General features: G+C 43.4%; 1 protein-coding gene across 1 annotated transcript; it reads right to left on the bottom strand.

Moving 5' to 3' along the window:
- Positions 1–17,808: 17,808 nt before the first annotated feature.
- On the bottom strand, positions 17,809–19,566 carry LOC146689096 (uncharacterized). The gene is made up of 2 exons (XM_085437559.1): positions 18,166–19,566; positions 17,809–17,865 (listed from the first exon to the last, which is right to left on the bottom strand). Exons 1-2 carry the CDS (start codon positions 19,564–19,566, stop codon positions 17,809–17,811), a joined length of 1,458 nt encoding a protein of 485 aa, XP_085293685.1.
- Positions 19,567–19,977: the final 411 nt, after the last annotated feature.

A 19,977-nucleotide genomic window follows, 5' to 3' on the forward strand; every position in this document is an offset into this window, starting at 1 on the left:
TACCTTTCCACTCCCCTTTTTCTCTCTCCCTCCTCGCGCTCACAGACCCATAACGTGTATGGCAGTCCATTCTCTCTGCAACACGGACTACACTGCCCATGATGCTACATTCTTTAGAGCTATGCTTGTAGCATTCTGCCTGTTAGCTTAGCACAACAACAACAACAACAACAACAACGAAAAGGCGCTCTCTCACCTAGGAAACACACAGTCACAGAGAGAGAGAGAGAGAGAGCGTCGCCCATGGTTACGGTGGCCTGTAACCATGGCAACCGTAGCGCTGCCGCCTGGAACAACAGAACGTAGCTGTCAAACAAAACCCAAACAGTCCTGACCCGCGACAAAATGAAACAGGAAAGTACCGCAGTGTAATCCATTTATTTCAACAAAGTAACTGTATTCTGAATACCACCTTTTTAAACGGTAACTGTAACGGAATACAGTTACTCATATTTTGTATTTTAAATACGTAACGGCGGTACATGTATTCCGTTACTCCCCAACACTGTTACAGAGACAGACTCACAAGCAGACACTGCAACAGAAGGAACAGAGACGAGAGACCAGGGCAGACACAGACACCGACTGGACACAGAACAGAGGGAAGTATGGAACCAAACTTAAGAACTACAAAATCACACACCAAGAAGAACTGGGGAAAGAGAAATGCAAAACAGAAACCAAAACCTTCACAGTAATAAACTGTACAAAAGGCCCCGTAGTTATGGTTTTATTCTGTTCAGTTGTTAGTTCACCTGTAGTTTTTAGAGTGGCCAGTAGAGGTTACCCCGCCGCTTTGTATGAGAGAGACTATGTCCAGGGAGAAACCTGGGCAAAGCACCTGAGCTTTTCTGCTCCAGATTACTGGCAGAGAATTGGTTATTCCGTGAGAAGTGTGCGTTAATGAGCAACAGACCACACACACACACACACCCATGCCCACGCACCTAAACCTGTATGCAATACCTGCTCCTCTGACAATCCCTGTTACCTTCAACTGTGTGAAGTCAATACAAGAGTCTGCACTATCCTCGGTGTCTTCATTGTCTCCCTTCTGAACATTCATCCGGGCCTTGAGCAGTGTTCTGGCCGACACTCCGGGGAGTGGTAGCTGCAAACCTGAACTAGCACCTTACAGTCCTCCAAGCTATCTACCCAACATTAATGGTCCTTCGAGCCGGATGTAAGCTGCTTCTACCCTAACAAGATGGATGATAGTCAGAACTTCTCAGCTCTTGGTGCGCGCCCACGGCGTAATGTACGTCGTCCCCTCTGCTATTAAGCTTATGAGACTGACTTCTCCGGGCTTGGTGCAGGTTACCAGGAGGAAGGTGAGACAGGAGGCGACACCCGTTCTTCCCACCATCCTCCGTCTGACCCCTCTGATGACCGCTCACACGGCCATGTCACATCATTGAGAGCAGAGTTAGAAGATATACAATGTGAAAGGTTCCTGTTCCAGCAGTCGCATGACCAGATGAGAGCCGGGCTGGCTAATTTCCAGGCCCTTCATGCTAGTTTGCTGCAGTTGCTGGACCGTGCAGAGAGTCTGCAGCTCAGTCCACCGCCCAGAGCCCCTGCTGTTCATCTCCAGCCACCCCCTGCTGAAGAGCAAGAGGACTGGCCTCCACCACCTCCTCCTGTTGTGTTCAAGGAGGAGTCTGTCTCCAGCCAGTGTCCAGTTGCAGACCGTATCGATACGATGATGAAAGAGCTCCGGGATCTGAAGAGGGAGTCTATGGCTGCACAGGAGAGTCAGATCATCCCCCCACATGAATCTAAGCCAGGGTTCACTTCTCCTCAGCCAAGGACCACCTACCCTCCAGCGCCGCCTCCGAGAGCACACCCCCCTCCATTCCAACCACTGCCAGCTCCACCTCCGTCCTCATCTACTCCTTTCTTGACCTACAGGGGGCCTCGTCCAAGCATTCCCAAGCTCACACGCTGTGATCCTGGGGAATTTTACTCGTCTAAAGATGGCGCTAGAGAACTTATTGCCCCCGGAGAGTTCAGAGCTCTTCAGGTACCAAGTCTTGTTAGATCACCTACACCTGGAGGAAGCAAAGTTGATAGCGGACGCTTACCTCCATTCTGCCACGCCCTTCAGTGACACTACGAACGCTCTTAACGACAGGCTTGGGCAGCCCCACCAGCTTTCCCTGAGAAGAATTGCTGCTGTCATGGACTCACCTGACATCCGCCGAGGGGATGCAGCCGCATTTGAGCGATTCTCTCTCCACATTCAGTCGCTCGTGGGCATGCTGAAGACTTTAGGCCCTGATGGGGAGGTCGAACTCCAGTGTGGCTCCCATGTGGCTCGACTCCTTAGTAAGCTTCCTTCAGAGCAAAGAGCTGATTTCCGTCGGTGCATGTACAACCATTCTGGTCAGGCTTACACCCTGGACGACCTGGCTACCTGGTTAAAGTACAAATCCTGGTGTCAGGACTATGACGGCTTGCCCACTCCAGCGATCACCAGAGAGAAGCCTGATGTCAGACCAAGCAGACGCTCTGTTGCAGTTCTTCACAGTGCAGAGAGCTCACCCAGGTCACCAGGTACCACTCCAAACAAAGCTAGGCAGCAACCCTACTGCGCCTTTTGCGATAACCGTGCCCATCACCTGAGTCAGTGTCAGGAGGTCATCAAGCTGAGTCGCGAACAGCTCACAGACTGGATAAAGACCAACAAGAGGTGCTGGCGTTGCGCTGCTCCCATCAGGCAGCACAGTGTACCCTCAAGAAACCCTGCAGCCTGTGTCAGGGTCGTCATCTGCAGGTCCTTCATGACGTGAATTCTAAGCCCTTAAAGACACATGGCCCAGTGTCTGCTCCCCTACGAGAAGGTGAGAATCCTACGGGCGTCCTGTACCTCGATCGTCCTACAGAGAGCGGCCAAGTCCTGTTAAAGGTTGTCCCAGTCATCCTTCGCCATAATGGCAAGACTTTGAGCACTCACGCAGTTTTGGATGATGGGTCAGAGACGACTATGCTGCTACCCACCGCTGCCCAGAAGCTTGACCTTCAAGGCATCCCAGAGACACTTCCATTGCACACTATCAGGCAAGATGTGCAAACTCTTTATGGATCATGTGTCTCATTCGAGATCTCCCCTGGTGGCAAACCTAAGCTGAAGTACAAAGTCCGCAACACCTTCACCGCCACCCGTATCGACCTAGCCGAGCACAGCTACCCGGTGGAGTCCTTGCAGCGGAAGTACAGACACCTCCGAGGCCTGCCTCTCCAGTCCTTCAAGAAGGTCAAACCTCTCCTTCTTATTGGCAGTGACCACCCACAGCTCATCACTCCAACTGAAGCTGTCCGTCTTGGTCCACCGTGTGGTCCCGCTGCTATGCGCACCAGGTTAGGGTGGACACTACAGGGTCCCTCCAGCCTTATAGGTTCCTCTTCGCTGCCACAACAGTGCCTCTTCACGACCGCCATTCCTCCCCAGGTGAGTGAGCTACTCAAACATGTAGAAAAGTTATGGCAGGTAGATGTTGTCCCGGTGCCAGAAGGCAAGGTGGTTACCCGTTCAAGAGAAGATAACTATGCAGTTAGCCTGCTAGAGCAGAAGACAGTTCATGTAGATGTCGAGGGCATCCAACGCTATGCCACCCCCCTCCTTCGCCGCGAGAACATGCCACACCTTAAAGCTAGCCCTAACGCTGTCGTTCCCAGTTTGAGAAGTCTGTAGAGAAGGCTCCAGAAAGATCCAGAACGAGCTAAGATCTACTGGGCGGAGATAGAGAAGTTGGTCCAGGCCGGTTCGGTGGTTAAGGTGTCCCCCTCTGAGGTTGCTCAAGCAGATGAGTCATGGTACATCCCTCACCACCTTGTTAGCCACAACGGCAAAGATCGCCTTGTGTTTAACTGTTCGTTCCAGTTCCAAGGCCAAGCCCTCAACGAACATCCTCTACCTGGGCCTACCCTGAGCGCATCGCTCCTTGGTGTCCTCCTTCGCTTTCGAGAGCATGCCGTAGCCATTAGTGGTGACATTAAAGGTATGTTCCACCAGATTTGCCTTCTTCCCGAGGATCGTTCCCTCCTGCGGTTTGTGTGGCGGGATCTGCACCCCGAGGAACCGGTGGCTGTTTATGAATGGCAGGTCCTCCCCTTCGGTACAACCTGCAGCCCATGCTGTGCAACCTTCGCTCTGCAGCGCCACGCCAGGGACCACACGGAAGGAGTTGATCCACTACGTCACTCTGTGGGACAGTGCTTCTATGTTGATAACCTTCTCCAGAGTGTGCCGACCCCTGAAGAAGCCCGGGACCTAGTGGACAGGCTAAGAACCCTCCTGTCTTCTGCTGGATTTGTCCTTCGTCAGTGGGCCAGTAATGAACCCAGCACCATTGGCCATCTACCTGAAGACCTCAGATCCACAAGTGCAGAACTTTGGCTCACTCAAGACAAATCAGACACCTCTGAGCCAACTCTGGGCCTTAGCTGGCACTTCCCCACGCACACCTTGGGTTACAGACACCGCAAAATCAGTTATGGCGCCCCCACTATGCGGAATATTTATAAGGTTCTCGCAAGCCAATACGACCCACTTGGCTTTATCCTACCGTACACCACCCGAGCCAAGATGCTGGTGAGGCGCCTTTGGGATCAACAGAGGGGATGGGATGACCCACAGCTTCCGCCAGAACTACTCCAGCAGTGGAAAACCTGGGAAGAGGAATTGCCGTTCCTTGCACAAGTCCTGCTTCCTCGCCCATATCTCCCAAAGCACATCACGGAGTCAGTTAGTGAGAGAGAGATTCACATATTCTTTGATGCATCAGAGCAGGCTTATGGCGCAGTGGCCTACATGAGAACAGTGAGAGGTGATGGCAGCTCACATCTGGCCTTCCTGATGGCTCGCTCCCATGTTGCCCCTAAACGCATTCTCTCCAAGCCTAGACTCGAGCTGTGTGGTGCCCTCTCCGGAGCTCATCTCTCCCGTCTCCTTAGAAATGAGCTCACTCTGGACATAAAGAGAATAGTGCTGTGGTCTGACTCCACAACTGTACTCACCTGGTTGAGGTCCCAGTCATGCCACTTCAAGGTCTTTGTCGGCACCCGCGTGGCTGAGATCCAGGAAGTAACTTACTCGCACACCTGGCGCTACGTGGATTCAGCCCAGAACCCCGCAGATGATATAACCCGTGGGAAGTCCCTTCCCGAGATGACCAGACCGAATAGATGGAGTCAAGGGCCTCCTTTCCTGCTCCTAGGTCCAGAACAGTGGCCTCCAGAGCCAAGCGGCACCCTGGCTGAGCCTCCAGGCCCATCTGAGCTCCATAAAGAGTCCTTTTGTGGATTTTCTACCACCTTTGACCCCGCCACCTCGAACTTCAGCAAATATGACACCTGGACACAGCTGCTGGAAGCTGCTATTACGCAGTTGCATGGGGCGGCCAAAGGCGGTGGAACTTCATCGGCTTATGACTATGTTCAAGCAGAGATGCACGTCCTGAGAGAAGCTCAACAGGAGAGATTCCCTGAGGAGTATCGACTCCTTAAGCAGGGGAAATCTATCAGTCGCAGCAGTCGTCTCCTTGCACTATCCCCTGAGTTCGACCACGAGAATGAGGTCATCCGTGTAGGTGGACGTCTTCGCTGCTCTGAAGATCTCGCCTTTACCAGCTCCCATCCTTTACAGGGAGTGCAGAATTATTAGGCAAGTTGTATTTTTGAGGAATAATTTTATTATTGAACAACAACCATGTTCTCAATGAACCCAAAAAACTCATTAAGGTTCAAGGTTCTTTATTTGTCACATGCATAGTTATACAAGTATAACACACAGTGAAATGTAGCCTGACACGCTCCTCGACATGTGCAAAAAAATTGGGGGGGGGGGGGGGGGTGTAGAGGAAGGACATTATATATATATATATATATATATATATATATATATATATTCGTCCGGCTGTACCTTCCAAGCCTGCAGCTTCGGCAGAAATGGCGGTCATCCCCTGCAGATATCACACAAGGTTTGGTGGTGATGATCGTAGATCCTCAGCTGCCTTGCGCTTCCTGGCTCGTGGGCCGCATCTCCAAAGTCCACCCCAGTCCCGACGGGCACATCAGGTCTGCTGACATCAAGGTGAAGGACCGGACCTTCACCTGACCTGTGGCGAGGCTGGTGGTACTGCCTGCCCTCCCGGACGAAGACAGGACAATCACCGTGACTTTGTTTGTAAAATTGCCTTTTGTTGTGAGCAAATGTACTTCATACATTTGGGGGCGGCTGTACAAAAGGCCCCGTAGTTATGGTTTTATTCTGTTCAGTTGTTAGTTCACCTGTAGTTTTTAGAGTGGCCAGTAGAGGTTACCCCGCCGCTTTGTATGAGAGAGACTATGTCCAGGGAGAAACGTGGGCAAAGCACCTGAGCTTTTCTGCTCCAGATTACCGGCAGAGAATTGGTTATTCCGTGAGAAGTGTGCGTTAATGAGCAACAGACCACACACACACACACACACACACACCCATGCCCACGCACCTAAACCTGTATGCAATACCTGCTCCTCTGACAATCCCTGTTACCTTCAACTGTGTGAAGTCAATACAAGAGTCTGCACTATCCTCGGTGTCTTCATTGTCTCCCTTCTGAATATTCATCCGGGCCTTGAGCAGTGTTCTGGCCGACACTCCGGGGAGTGGTAGCTGCAAACCTGAACTAGCACCTTACAGTCCTCCCAGTACAAGCTATCTACCCAACATAAATCAAAAATGAGAACACATAAAGGTACCAAACTGAAAACACTGGGTCAATGACCCAGGTACCCTAATACACTCAAGGAAAGATTCAGGATATTGTTTCAGAATATAGTTTCTCTCTGCTCCCCAGTTATAAGTTTGCCATTTTCCTCTGTCAAACAGCTCATGCTCAATAACTAACCCCACTTTCCCTGTGCTCTAGAGGCTCTGTGTCGTCCTGCCCTGGGAAACCACCAGCTCCCAAGTTTTCCCCAGTGACCCCTTTCCTGAGACCCTTCGTCGCCCTGTACCATTCCCCTGTGTTGTATAGAGTTGTAAACAGAGATGGGCAGTAACGCGTTACCTGTAATCCAATTACTTTTTTCAAGTAACGAGTAAAGTAAGGGATCACTATTGCAAAAACGGTAATTAGATTACAGTTACTTTGCCGTAGGAACGCTGCGTTACTGCGTTACTAAAACCGTGATTTTTTTTGCAAGAATGTCTCATGACAGTGACGTAAGCAAGTGCGACGTTCGTGACAACAGCTGTGTGCAGAGCAACAATGGATCATATATCGAGTGCGGGAGAGAGTATGAGCGTGCAGCGTTTAAAGTGTGGAAGTACTGACCTTATTTTGAGTTTGATTCCATAAAAAGTGACAAAAACATTAGCGTCCATTAGCATTGTGCGTGGGAAGAAAACTTATTTTTACTGCAAAAAAATCCCCCCTAAACGTCCAAGCAAGCACCGAGTGCGCTACCACGTAATGGGAAACTCACAGAGAAACTCGCGGATTCTTCAACTGACTGCTGCGGCACACCTGCACCAGGATAAACCTCCGCCTACCCCGCTCCTGCTTTACAGGTGAAAATAGAGCAAAAGGACCGCTACTCTTTGACTTGATTTATTTTCTGCTGTGTTTTACTTGCATCTATTTGAAAGAGTGAGTGTAAACACACACAAAAAATTATTTAATGTGCTGGAATGTGCAGAAAATAGGTTTAAATATTAAATAAATTTCTTCCAGTCAGAGAATGTTGCATATAATAAAATTTTTGCTTGATGCATAAAGTTAAAAGATTAAAACTAATAAAACAAGTTTTAAAAAGGGACTTTTCCATCACATTTTGTATGATGGATTATGCAGAAAAAGTAGAATTGGGCTGAAAGATCTATCGCTTTATTACCTATTCAGGTTGTAAATCGTGTTTTTAAAAAGTAACTAAGTAACTAAGTAATTAATTACTTTTTAAAATAAGTAATCAGTAAAGTAACTGGATTACTTTTTGGGGGAAGTAATCAGTAATTAGTTACTGATTACTTTTTTCAAGTAACTTGACCAACACTGGTTGTAAATAGTAGTTATCGCACTAACTGCAAATTCGTTTCACTGTACTTGAACCATGCTGTCGCTGTTTCACCAAATAAATCACTTGTGTTAATTCTGAGCTTACTGCATCTGCGTTTGAGTCTTTCCCTTCCATGCTGGCCACAGGCCATCGTGACAGGATGTCTCATCTGAAGGCTAAGCTTCTGCTAGTCTAGCTCTTAGGGTCACTGAGGCATGCAAACCCCCTTGACCACCTTAATATGTCAATCACTCATGGGCAAAACTGAAAAATAAAACAAAAAATAATAATAATGAAATGCTACTCATCAGATTAAAACAAGTAACAACATGTCATTTACCTTAATGGATTGCCTATAGCAGATATATTCTAACCCAAAAATAACACTTCTCACTATTGCCAATAATAAGAAAACTAAAAAGGGTAGGCCAAATTATTTAAAAAAAAATAAGTCACTCACCAAGACTTTAAAAATAAAACTGCAAAATAGAATTAAAAAAATAAAATATCTATCTAGATCTTTACAGCCAACATTTTTTTTATCTTAATTGGATAGACTAATTCTCAAATAAATTTGAAAAATGAAGTAAGAATAAAATGAGACCTCTCAAAATAGCCAGTATTTACAAAATTGCAAAAGGGTTGGCATAGTAATAAAAAAAAAGAAATTATGAAATCATGTCTTTTCCTACAATTCTCAAACTAATTTGCAGAACACAGCAGATTTAGAACAGAACATTTTAATTTCTTCCTCCTCTTTTGTCTTGTTTAAGGCTTGTTTGTTTTGCAGGGCCTGAACAGCTCCATGGTCCTTTTGTCTGGGTGAGTTCTGAGGCTTTCTGTGTTGTTGGGGTCTCCACACCTGGGCGGAGTCCCCTCACTTCCACAGACTGGCACCTGTGAGTAATTAATAATGAATTAGTAATTATTGTCTTTCTCTGCTCACAGTAAACATCCAGATGTTGTTACTCTACATTGCCATAACTTGCCTTTGTTCACTGATCTACCCGCAACTTCTGTGTCGGGTCTAAACTCAGACCTCGCTGACTCAGAGACTTATTCCCATGAAGGAAAAAAAGCAGGGCAACAGCGGTCGATCTACAGTATTTTACTTGTGCAAGGGAGGCCTCGTCGGTATCTTAGGAACGCACTTCAAATCCTACCACAAAATGGCTCCGACTCTGGCCTCCGCTCGCTGCCTTTTATTGAAAAAATTGTTACAATAAACAATAGTTTACAATAGTTTACTCAAGCACCTCCCCTTGTAAAACCCCCCTTGGTTACAAAGACAAGGCACTGTGTGTGTGCGCACGTGTAAGCATGTGTGCAAGAATGTGTGTGTATGTGGTGGTGTGTGTGGGGGTGTCTCTCTCTGTGTGCGTGACTTCCTGATCACAACATCCTTAGTCATAAAGGGGTAATCTCCCCCACACCCAAAATATGGTTCAATTCCTGTATTGGTTCACCATACACAACACAGTGAAGTCATAAAAGGGCAGGAAGCTTACCAAACATCAAACAAACCTTCACAAGGGATGTGCTTGTGATAAAACACTACAGCCTCCCCCGCAACCTCGACGCGCTGGGGAGGGGGCCAAAGGAATGCCTTTGATCACAGAGTTTGAAACAATGTAGAGATGGTAAGCATAAAAATGACATTTAACAATTCACTTTAACATTTCCCTCCTGTTTTGTTATTTTTATGCTCCAAATTATTCCCGTGTAGTATGTTCTCAGCCATGCACCACTTGCTTGACATTTTCAGCGCAGGCGTCATTTATACACAGGCTTCTGTCATGTCATTAATTTCATTAATTTCAAATTGTTGCAAAAGTACATAATTAACAAATGTATTAGAAATCATTTTAGTTAGCATTGATCTTATACAAGGTAAAATGCATCATATACATAAACAAATCAATGTCAACAGTCCAAAAACAGGAGTTAATATTTTCAAAAGAAGATGCCACCAAGGACCAGACATTAACCAAGCTATCCAGCTTTGTGGTGTATCTCCTCCTGGTGTGCGATTCATCATGTATTTCTGCAATGTGGTTAAATTCTGCAGTGCTTCATAAATGTCTCCTTCACTTGTATATCTATCTGGTATGAACATACAACATGTTTCTCCTATCAATTTGCATACTCCTCCGTGCGATGCAGTTATCAAGTCCAAAGTCAGTCTGTTTTGCAATACCATTGTCCTTATGGCCCTTTGCTCCTCTGCTAAGGCTGTCCCAAGGGTCTGGGTCCAATTTATGTCTCAGTAGTGCATATCTGTTGATTTCTACATGAGTTCCAACTTTCCCGACCCCAATCCATGGGAACAATCCTTGTAGGAACTTGGCTCTGGGTCCCCAGATTCGAAACTCCCAGGGGACCTCTATGGGCAGAAATCTGTGCCATCAGAAACTGAATTTGAATAAGTTAAATTTGAATTTGAATTGCTCAGACTGAATCTGAATTGTAACTTGAATAAATGCTTTTGAAAACCAAATTTGAATTAGTCTAATTTGAAATTGAATTTATGGTTTGAAAATGATCATCACTAAATTGAAATTGAATTTTATATTTTGAAAATGAATTGATTTGCTTTGAAACTGCATTTTATCCTTTAAAAATTCAGCTCTCGAATAATTTCAGTTTCACTTCTCACCATTCAGTTTCAGTTCTACAATTCAATTTCAGTTCCAAAATTCAGTTTTTTGGAACTTACATCCGGTTCCGGTTCAAGCGCAGATTAATAGAACTACGTTTTACTAGTGGACCGAAAGTGTTACCGACGGGAATCTACAGCGTCTTGAGCTGAATTAAGACTTCAGAAGTCATTCGTCATGTCGAATGACCAGCGGATGAACTCTCAGGTTGGTAATAAATGTACTACATGTATAAGAACAAGCGTCATGTTAACAAATGATAGCCGTACGGTAACTTTTATGCTTATTGTAGCTCCTAGCTAAAAACACTAATTTAGCGTAGTTTGCCCTGAATTCAGCTTTGACAACAAATATGATCGACTGTTTCTAGTAGAATTCCAAAGTTGTCATCTTGGACCCTCTCAGAGCACCCCCTCTGTATGCTTGGAGAGACCCCTACAGTAGGGAAACATGCAAAACGGTGTCCAAACCTTTGTATTTTAGCTTTATTTATGTCTTACACAGCATCCCAACTCTTTAGCTAACTTAATAACTTTAGCTAAAGTGAATAGTTAGTCTAATTCATTAGTGCAGCATTACTGGATCACCTCTGTTTGAAGTGATATAATATGATATACAACTATCACTGAAACAGCAAACTTTGTAAATAAGCAAACAACACTTCTCATTCTCTAAACGTTTGGCCACAGCTGTAGATTACACTATCAGTGCTTGTTCACTCTTAACAATAATTACATTTCTAAATTTACTTTGTGCATTTACAGGTAAACAATATCTAATATTTTATCTGACTGCTTTGTCTTTGAAAAGGGTGAAGAGCCTGAGGCCGGTGACAGTCCAGTTCCACTCTAAGTACATCCTTACAGTGGCTCACAGGACAAGGCTACATTCCTGTCCTGCCAGAAGAGAAGAGAAGCTTCAGAGTCTTCATGCAGTTCAACCACACCTGTCATATTCCATATGACAGGGGTCTCAAACTCCAGTCCTCAAGGGCCAGTGTCATGCAACTTTTTCATGCCCTCGAGGACTGGAGTTTGAGACCCCTGCCGTATGGTATTTATGCTGTTTTCTACCCCACAGTTACAGCATGTCTGACTGCCTGTTCAGCATATGCAAAAATATATGAGTTTAAGCATGTGATGACTAAGGCCTTCCATTATGGTGTTTGTCATCACATGTCACAGACATCTGGATGATCATTTGGAATAAACAAAATACTAAAAACTTGTTACTTCATCTTATCTTTATTATTGTTCTTACTTTACATTGTTAGGCATTAGGTTTATTTGTAGTAGTCCTTTCCAACTTCTTTCCCTCTTCCATGTTACTGTGGCAGCTTGTCAGCATCTATTTGGGGTTGGGAGTGGAACAGAAAGTAAGGAAATCCAAAGTGCCATTAAAACCAGGAGAGTTAAAAGATGGTCGATTTAGGAGGTGACCCGACAACTTCAGCCTGTCAAACATATTAATGGAGCAGTATGTTAAAAAAAAAAAAAAAAATCTAATTAAGTAGAATTATTATGGTAGTTAAACACAGTGATAGTTGTATATCATATTATATCACTTCAAACAGAGGTGATCCAGTAATGCTGCACTAATGAATTAGACTAACTATTCACTTTAGCTAAAGTTATTAAGTTAGCTAAAGAGTTGGGATGCTGTGTAAGACATAAATAAAGCTAAAATACAAAGGTTTGGACACCGTTTTGCATATTTCCCTACTGTAGGGGTCTCTGCAAGCATACAGAGGGGGTACTCTGAGAGGGTCCAAGATGACAACTTTGGAATTCTACTAGAAACAGTCGATCATATTTGTTGTCAAAGCTGAATTCAGGGCAAACTACGCTAAATTAGCGTTTTTAGCTAGGAGCTACAATAAGCATAAAAGTTACCGTACGGCTATCATTTGTTAACATGACGCTTGTTCTTATACATGTAGTACATTTATTACCAACCTGAGAGTTCATCCGCTGGTCATTCGACATGACGAATGACTTCTGAAGTCTTAATTCAGCTCAAGACGCTGTAGATTCCCGTCGGTAACACTTTCGGTCCGCTAGTAAAATGTAGTTCTATTAATCTGCGCTTGAACCGGAACCGGATGTAAGTTCCAAAAAACTGAATTTTGGAACTGAAATTGAATTGTAGAACTGAAACTGAATGGTGAGAAGTGAAACTGAAATTATTCGAGAGCTGAATTTTTAAAGGATAAAATGCAGTTTCAAAGCAAATCAATTCATTTTCAAAATATAAAATTCAATTTCAATTTAGTGATGATCATTTTCAAACCATAAATTCAATTTCAAATTAGACTAATTCAAATTTGGTTTTCAAAAGCATTTATTCAAGTTACAATTCAGATTCAATCTGAGCAATTCAAATTCAAATTTAACTTATTCAAATTCAGTTTCTGATGGCACAGATTTCTGCCCATAGACCTCGCTCAAATCCGTGAGCCCTGTGCTTGCACTCTGTATGTCTCTCTTTGTCTTTGATCCTGGATGGTGTTTAATTCTCTCCATGAAGAAAACATGATCAGACAAATTCACTAGTGCACATAGACCACCTCATTTTGCTGGTAAAGATGGGTAAGCCTTATGTCCTATTAAGTTCCGGTTCTTTGGATTCTTTAGGGCCAAGAAAGACACGGCTCAAAAGTGGTCTTTTTACTTTTAAAAATGACTTTGGAACAGTCTGCCTCTTCAAATTAGGACCTCTCCAACACTTGACATTTTTAAATCCTGTCTGAAAACATCTTCACTCCCTAGCTTTTAATTGTGACTGAGTTTTGTTTTGTTCTCTTTGTTTGTGTTTGTTTTACTTTTTACTCTGTACAGCAATTTGGTCAACTTGTGTAGTTTATAAACGTGCTTATAAATTGATTGATTGATTGACTGATTGCTGTTCAAAGCACCCTAATAGTAGTCCGATATCACCAGTGTTGGGTAAGTTACTTTAAATTAGTAACTTAGTTACATTACTAGTTACTCCTATCAAAAGTAACTCAGTTACTTCAAGTTACTCATTACTTTCAAAGTAACTAGTTACTAGGGAAAGTAACTTTGGTTTTACCCAGAATTCTCTTATTAATGTGTTGCTTCCCTAACTGGATACCCAGCAAGGATGCCAGTCTTCTAGCTTGCTTACATGTTAGCACTATCCTGCCACAAGTACACTGTGCCACCTAATGGCCTGAACCTAAAATGGTTAAAATGGCAGTGTAGTAGTGCGAGTGCAAGTTAATGATGAAATGAATGAAACTAAATTAGAAATTAACAAAGTTTGTTTTATGTGTCACTTTTGTATCTGTTTGTTTTAATCTATTTCAGTTGTTTCAACCCTCTACAAATGCAAACTCATCATTCTGGGGTTGTTACAGCAGTGTCTAATCATTGTACGTAGTATCACTAGGAAGAAGCAGTGGATCACAAAACACAACATACAGTGTGTTGAAACTTTTGAAAGATATTTATTTTTGCCATTTAAATGGACAGAAAGTATGCTTTTAGCAGTGCCAACATTAAACTGTACCTCAGACAATTTAGGACCTGTAGGTATCAAAGTAGGTATCAAAGTGCAAAAACATGTAGTGCAAAAAATGATTTAACATAAACACGGTGAGGTTTGTCCATTCTTTGTAAACTTAACTGCTGAATTGCACCAACTGGAGACCTCATGTTCAGTAATAAAAGTATTTTCAGAGAAAGAGAAGAGAAATAAAATTAATTACAAGTATGTTCAGCCCCACAAACAGAAATAAAATAAATAATAAGTATTTTCAGCTTCATAAACAGTCAAACCAAAATAATATTGCCTCCATACAGGCCATGTAGATAAATAAAATATAATGGTATTTTAAATGCTTCAGAAGCCCAAGTTTCACTTGGAAATAACCCTGCTTTACCTTGTAGAGCACCACTGAAGGCAACACATCATCATCATATGAGCACTACTCAACTTTGGTTCCATCAAACCAACGATTGTACCTCAAGAGGAGAAGCTTCTCAAACTTCTGATCAGACAACTTGTTCCTCTTTGGAGTGAGAATCAGGTTTCCCAGGCTGACAAGCCTTTCAACTGGGGCACTTGAAGGAGTAGCTGCATTAAGTTTAAGAGAGAGTTTCTTTATCAATGATTCAGAGAGTCTAACCCTGTTGCTCCTGATTTGAGGTACTCGGCTTCAGCAGTGGCATATATGTCCTCATTTTCTTCAAAGGAGAAGAACTCATCCTCTTTGCTAGAATCCGCGTGCTGTGTTGTGTTGGTGGCGCTGGTACCTGGTTGTAGCTGATCTTGCTCAGGGAGAGGTTTTCTTTTTTTTTTTTTTTCTTTTTTTTTTTGACGAATAACACTTCTGTGGCTTGCAATCCGGTGGACGAGTCTGGGTTTGGCAGTTGCCAGGAGAACGGTACTTTTCAGACTGCACTGTGTCATGTGTAAAGGAGGGGAGATTATTGTGTGGGGTTGTTTTTCAGGAGCTGGGCTCAGCCCCTTAGTACCAGTGAAAAGAACTCTTAATGCTTGATCATAGCAAGACATTTTGGACAATTTCATGCTTCTGACTTTGTGGGAACAGTTTGAGGATGGTCCCTTTCTGTTGAAACAGAACTGTGCACAAGTGCGCAAAGTAAGGTCCATAAAGACATGGATGAGCGAGTTTGCTGTGGAAAAACTTGACTGGCCTGCACAGAGTCCTGACCTCAGCCCAACAGAACACCTTTGGGATGAGTTACAGTGGAATTTGTGAGCCAAACCTTCTCGTCCAACATCAGTGTTCAACCCCACAAATGCACTTCTGGAAGAATGGTCGAGTTGAAGCTGTTAGAGCTACAAAGGGTGGGCCAGCATCATATTGAACCAAATGCATTAAGAATGGGATTTCACTCATGTTCATATGTGTGTAAAGGCAGACTTGTGAATACTTGGCATTACAGTATATAAATGAGTACAGGTTAAAACTATTCCCAAATTACTCTAGGCTTCCTTTTTTTTTTTTTTTTTACCTTTTTCTTACTCCTACCACAGTGTTTTTTAATTTCATCAGTGTTGGGAAGGTTACTTTTAAAATGTATTCCATTACAGAATACAGAATACATGCCCCAAAATGTATTCTGTAACGTATTCCGTTACGTTACTCAATGACAGTAACGTATTCTGAATACTTTGGATTACTTAATATATTATCATGCTTTTTACAACAACGTGAATGTACTATTGCCGTGTGATTTATTACTATTACTGAAGGTCCGCGACTCCGAACTGTAGTAAAGGGACCTCTGACTAATACGGCGGGGCCCCTGTCGGCTCGTAGCCGAAAACTAGCTTTACTTTGTTGTGTGGGTCAACTTTTCTTGCGAGAGACAGAGAGAGGCGTTGAAAGACTGCTCCAACGGAACATTGTTTTCGGAGGAAAACACGAACGTACAGTCGAGTCTTGATAGCTTGGCTGAAGTGGTTATTATTATATTTACCTGCTTCCAGCTCCCGTTTTTCCTCGATGACAACTCCTACCTTTCCACTCCCCTTTTTCTCTCTCCCTCCTCGCGCTCACAGACCCATAACGTGTATGGCAGTCCATTCTCTCTGCAACACGGACTACACTGCCCATGATGCTACATTCTTTAGAGCTATGCTTGTAGCATTCTGCCTGTTAGCTTAGCACAACAACAACAACAACAACAACGAAAAGGCGCTCTCTCACCTAGGAAACACACAGTCGCAGAGAGAGAGAGAGCGTCGCCCTGTAACCATGGCAACCGTAGCGCTGCCGCCTGGAACAACAGAACGTAGCTGTCAAACAAAACCCAAACAGTCCTGACCCGCGACAAAATGAAACAGGAAAGTACCGCAGTGTAATCCATTTATTTCAACAAAGTAACTGTATTCTGAATACCACCTTTTTAAACGGTAACTGTAACGGAATACAGTTACTCATATTTTGTATTTTAAATACGTAACGGCGGTACATGTATTCCGTTACTCCCCAACACTGAATTTCATTATAAATACAATAATGCACACATGCACACACATTCACTTAGAGATGGCCCGGAGCAGGAGTGTGCCATATTGAAGGTAAGTTTCAGAGTGAAGTAGTCAGTAACCTTCTTTATCCACATCAGTTCATTTTACAGTTAATTACCCAATTTTGCAGAAAGAATATTTCCATTACACAACATAGTGTGGTTGTGCATGTGTGTGTGTGTTACATAAATAGAATTTCACTCGCAATCATGGCTTTTCTGTGTTTATGTTTATTCATGTTTGTGTGCGTGTGAGTGTGTGCGCGGGTGGGTGTGCGTGTGTGTATTGCTTGGGTAGCAGTGTTTAAAGGTCTAATAGCTATGGGGCTAGAATTGGCCTTTTAAAGGTTAATTTACAGTGTTTAGACTTCATGAGTGTGTGTGCATATTGAAGTTTACGAGTTTTGTTATGTTTGCTGAGCAGTAAAGTAATTCACAGTATGAACCCCTCTCCTTCACATTGCTTGTAGGCATGTATGTGTTCTGTTCTATGTGTATGTGAACTTTAAACCACCTGACATTATGAATTGCTTGAAGGTGAGCTAACACAGCTGTGCTGCGTAATAATTAAGGAAAATATACTGGTATTTTGGAAAGTAATGCTGTTTTCTTTCTTCTTAGACTTAAAATGGACTGTTTTTTCTCAGCAAAAATGTTTCTTAAAAAATGTTTCTTGAAACAAGAACTAGAAACAGCTGGTCTAGCGCCATCAGAGGCTCCCTAAGAGAACCTTACCAATATGTATTTCCCTCTTTCCTGCAAAAATAAAGTAAATACAAAATACAGTTTTAAATAATGATTTCTTTTAGTAAGGGAACAAAGTTATCCAAACCTACCTGGCCCTGTGTGAAAAAGCAATTGAGCCCTAAATGTAATAACTGGTTGTGCCACCCTTGGGAGCAAGAACAGCAATCTTCTGAGTCTTTCATATTGGCGTGGAGGAATTTTGGCCCACTCTTCTTTCTTTTACTTCAGCCACATTGATGAGCTTTCAGGGAGAGGTTTTCGACACTCTACCAGCAGACGTGCCTTTGCGAGGTCCTTCCGCGCCTGGTCATGTAGCCAACGAAGCTTAAATTTTGGTAGTGTCACAGCAGCCAGCAAAGCATCTTCACTTCCAAGGACATGTGCAAACCTTGTTTTGACTGCCAGTAATAACGACACAGTAAAAGTGCAAAAAACATTTTTGCATGAGAAAGTATGCATTGTTTCAACATTAAATTAATTAAACATTAACAGCATGCTGTAGTTTTATATAGAATGTATTTTAATTTGTAAATAGTGTGTATTTTACTACGCTGTATTTATTTTATTTATTTATTGGGGTTAAGTATCTGTAACTGTAACAGCATTCACTTGCATGTGAACAGCACAGCACAATATAAAAAGCAATTGAGTAAAACATTTCATTAAAGATAAACACAAATGAAAATATCATCTCTTACCTGGACAACTGTATCTGGTAGCCCAACAAGAATTTGCAGACCATTTTTTATAGCCAGAGTCTTGGTCATCAGCGATTCCAGTGTGGGTAGGAGTGTGGCATAAAAACAATGGTCTTCTCCTTGAAGAATGTCCAGTGCCACAGTAAGTGGTTTCATGACTGCACAGTACTCTCTGATACACTGATGCTCCCTCTCATTGAAACATTTCAACTGTAATGTGGATGAGATTGTGTTCAGCTCCACCACAGGTATCTTTGAAATTCTCTCCAGAGCATAATAGAACGAGTTCCACCTTGTTGTGCAAGGTACTAGTAGCTTCTTTGCAATAATGCCTTCCACAATCTCAGCAGCCACTGTGGAACGACTGGCCATGTTCCACAGCCCTGCACATTTTGTGGTGGCACTTCTGTAGATGGTTTTTGTTGCAGCTTCAGACAATAGCCACTTCTCCACATCAGTGCAAGAGATAAGATTCATTGTGTGCGATGCACATCTCTGATGTGGCGGTAAAGAAATTGCATCATCAGCATCATCAGCACCATTCTGCAGCACATCCCCAATCGAAACAAAAGTCACCTCATCCTCCTCATATTCAGAGTCATCTGACTCAGGTGGTGGCTGGTACACTTTAAAAGCCTTGACAAAATTGGAGCCATTATCCGTTACAGTTGATGTGATTTTAAACGATAGGCCATGAGATGAGTTAATGTTGTCCAGCTCAGATGCAATACTGTCATACGTATGTCGACCCAGAAATCGCCTGCATGCCAGCGCTGCTTTCTCACATTTCATGTTTTGTGCATTTATCCAATGCGCGGTCACACCAAGAAAACTTTTATTATGCACAGTCCAAATGTCTGCTGTTGTGGAGATGTATTCTACCATGTCAAGTGTATTTTTGAGCTCTGACTCCATGTTGGCATATTCTTGGTCTAGGAAACTGGAAAATGTCTTTCTGGATGGTGCCTTCCCAGCTCTCCCTCGCACAGGTATATGACTAATCAGTTGTCTGAAAGCATGGGACTCAACCGTTGAGATGGGTTTCATGTCTTCCACAACATACCTGACAATCAGCCTGTGTAGCTGGGGCTGGGTGATGGACTGTGCAGCAGGCTGTCCAAAATCAAGCTTTCGTTGTTTTGCTGGAATAGCGTCAACAGAGCTAGAGTCACCGACGTTGCCTTCGGGTTCTTTTCCAACTAAGTTGGTAGATGCATGTTGTTTCTGAAGATGTTTCATCAGATTAGAATTGCTAGTCTTTGATGTCGAAAGAGTTTTAGAACCTCCACAGAGAGTACAGTTTACGACAATATTCCTGTCTTTTACCACCAGAAAGGAGAAATAATGTGAATATTTCCAGGACAGAAAACCCATGCCTGGACCATCTTCGACTGCCGCCATGATTGTAGCTTACGTCACAGTGTCACGTGCCCTTTTTACGTCCAACACGGAAACTGCAGTCGTGGTGCTTTCCTTTGTACTTGGGACTCGGAAATTCGGGACTGCAGATGAGCTGCATATGTGTTTAGTAGTAATTTGTTTTTGTAGAGGGCTAGCAAAACAAGCATTTTTGAGGGTGTCGCCATATTGGAATCCAGACTTCTCCAACGAGGCTAACCAGAACGCCGTTCACTCGAGTGTGACATTATTCCCAGGTTCGTGTTCCGATTTCCGAGGTAAGTCAAACGCAACACACAAAGTAACGAATAACGACCCTATCTAAATCCCAGTAACGAGTAACGCGTTCCTGATTTTGGCATAATAACTAGTTACCGTGCTCGTTACCGCAATAATAACGTAGTTACTGTAATG

Source organism: Copadichromis virginalis, linkage group LG17, assembly GCF_057382275.1.
Source record: "Copadichromis virginalis isolate Kocher_CV1m ecotype Utaka linkage group LG17, C_Virginalis_male_GT1.1, whole genome shotgun sequence".
Classification (NCBI taxonomy): domain Eukaryota; kingdom Metazoa; phylum Chordata; class Actinopteri; order Cichliformes; family Cichlidae; genus Copadichromis; species Copadichromis virginalis.

Excerpts from the sequence above, each read along its gene's own strand:
- LOC146689096 (XM_085437559.1), bottom strand. The coding sequence starts at position 19,566 with ATGGCGGCAGTCGAAGATGGTCCAGGCATGGGTTTTCTGTCCTGGAAA. Across the intron at positions 17,866-18,165 it reads TACCAGATACAGTTGTCCAG|TCAAAACAAGGTTTGCACAT; the intron begins GTAAGAGATGAT and ends TATTACTGGCAG.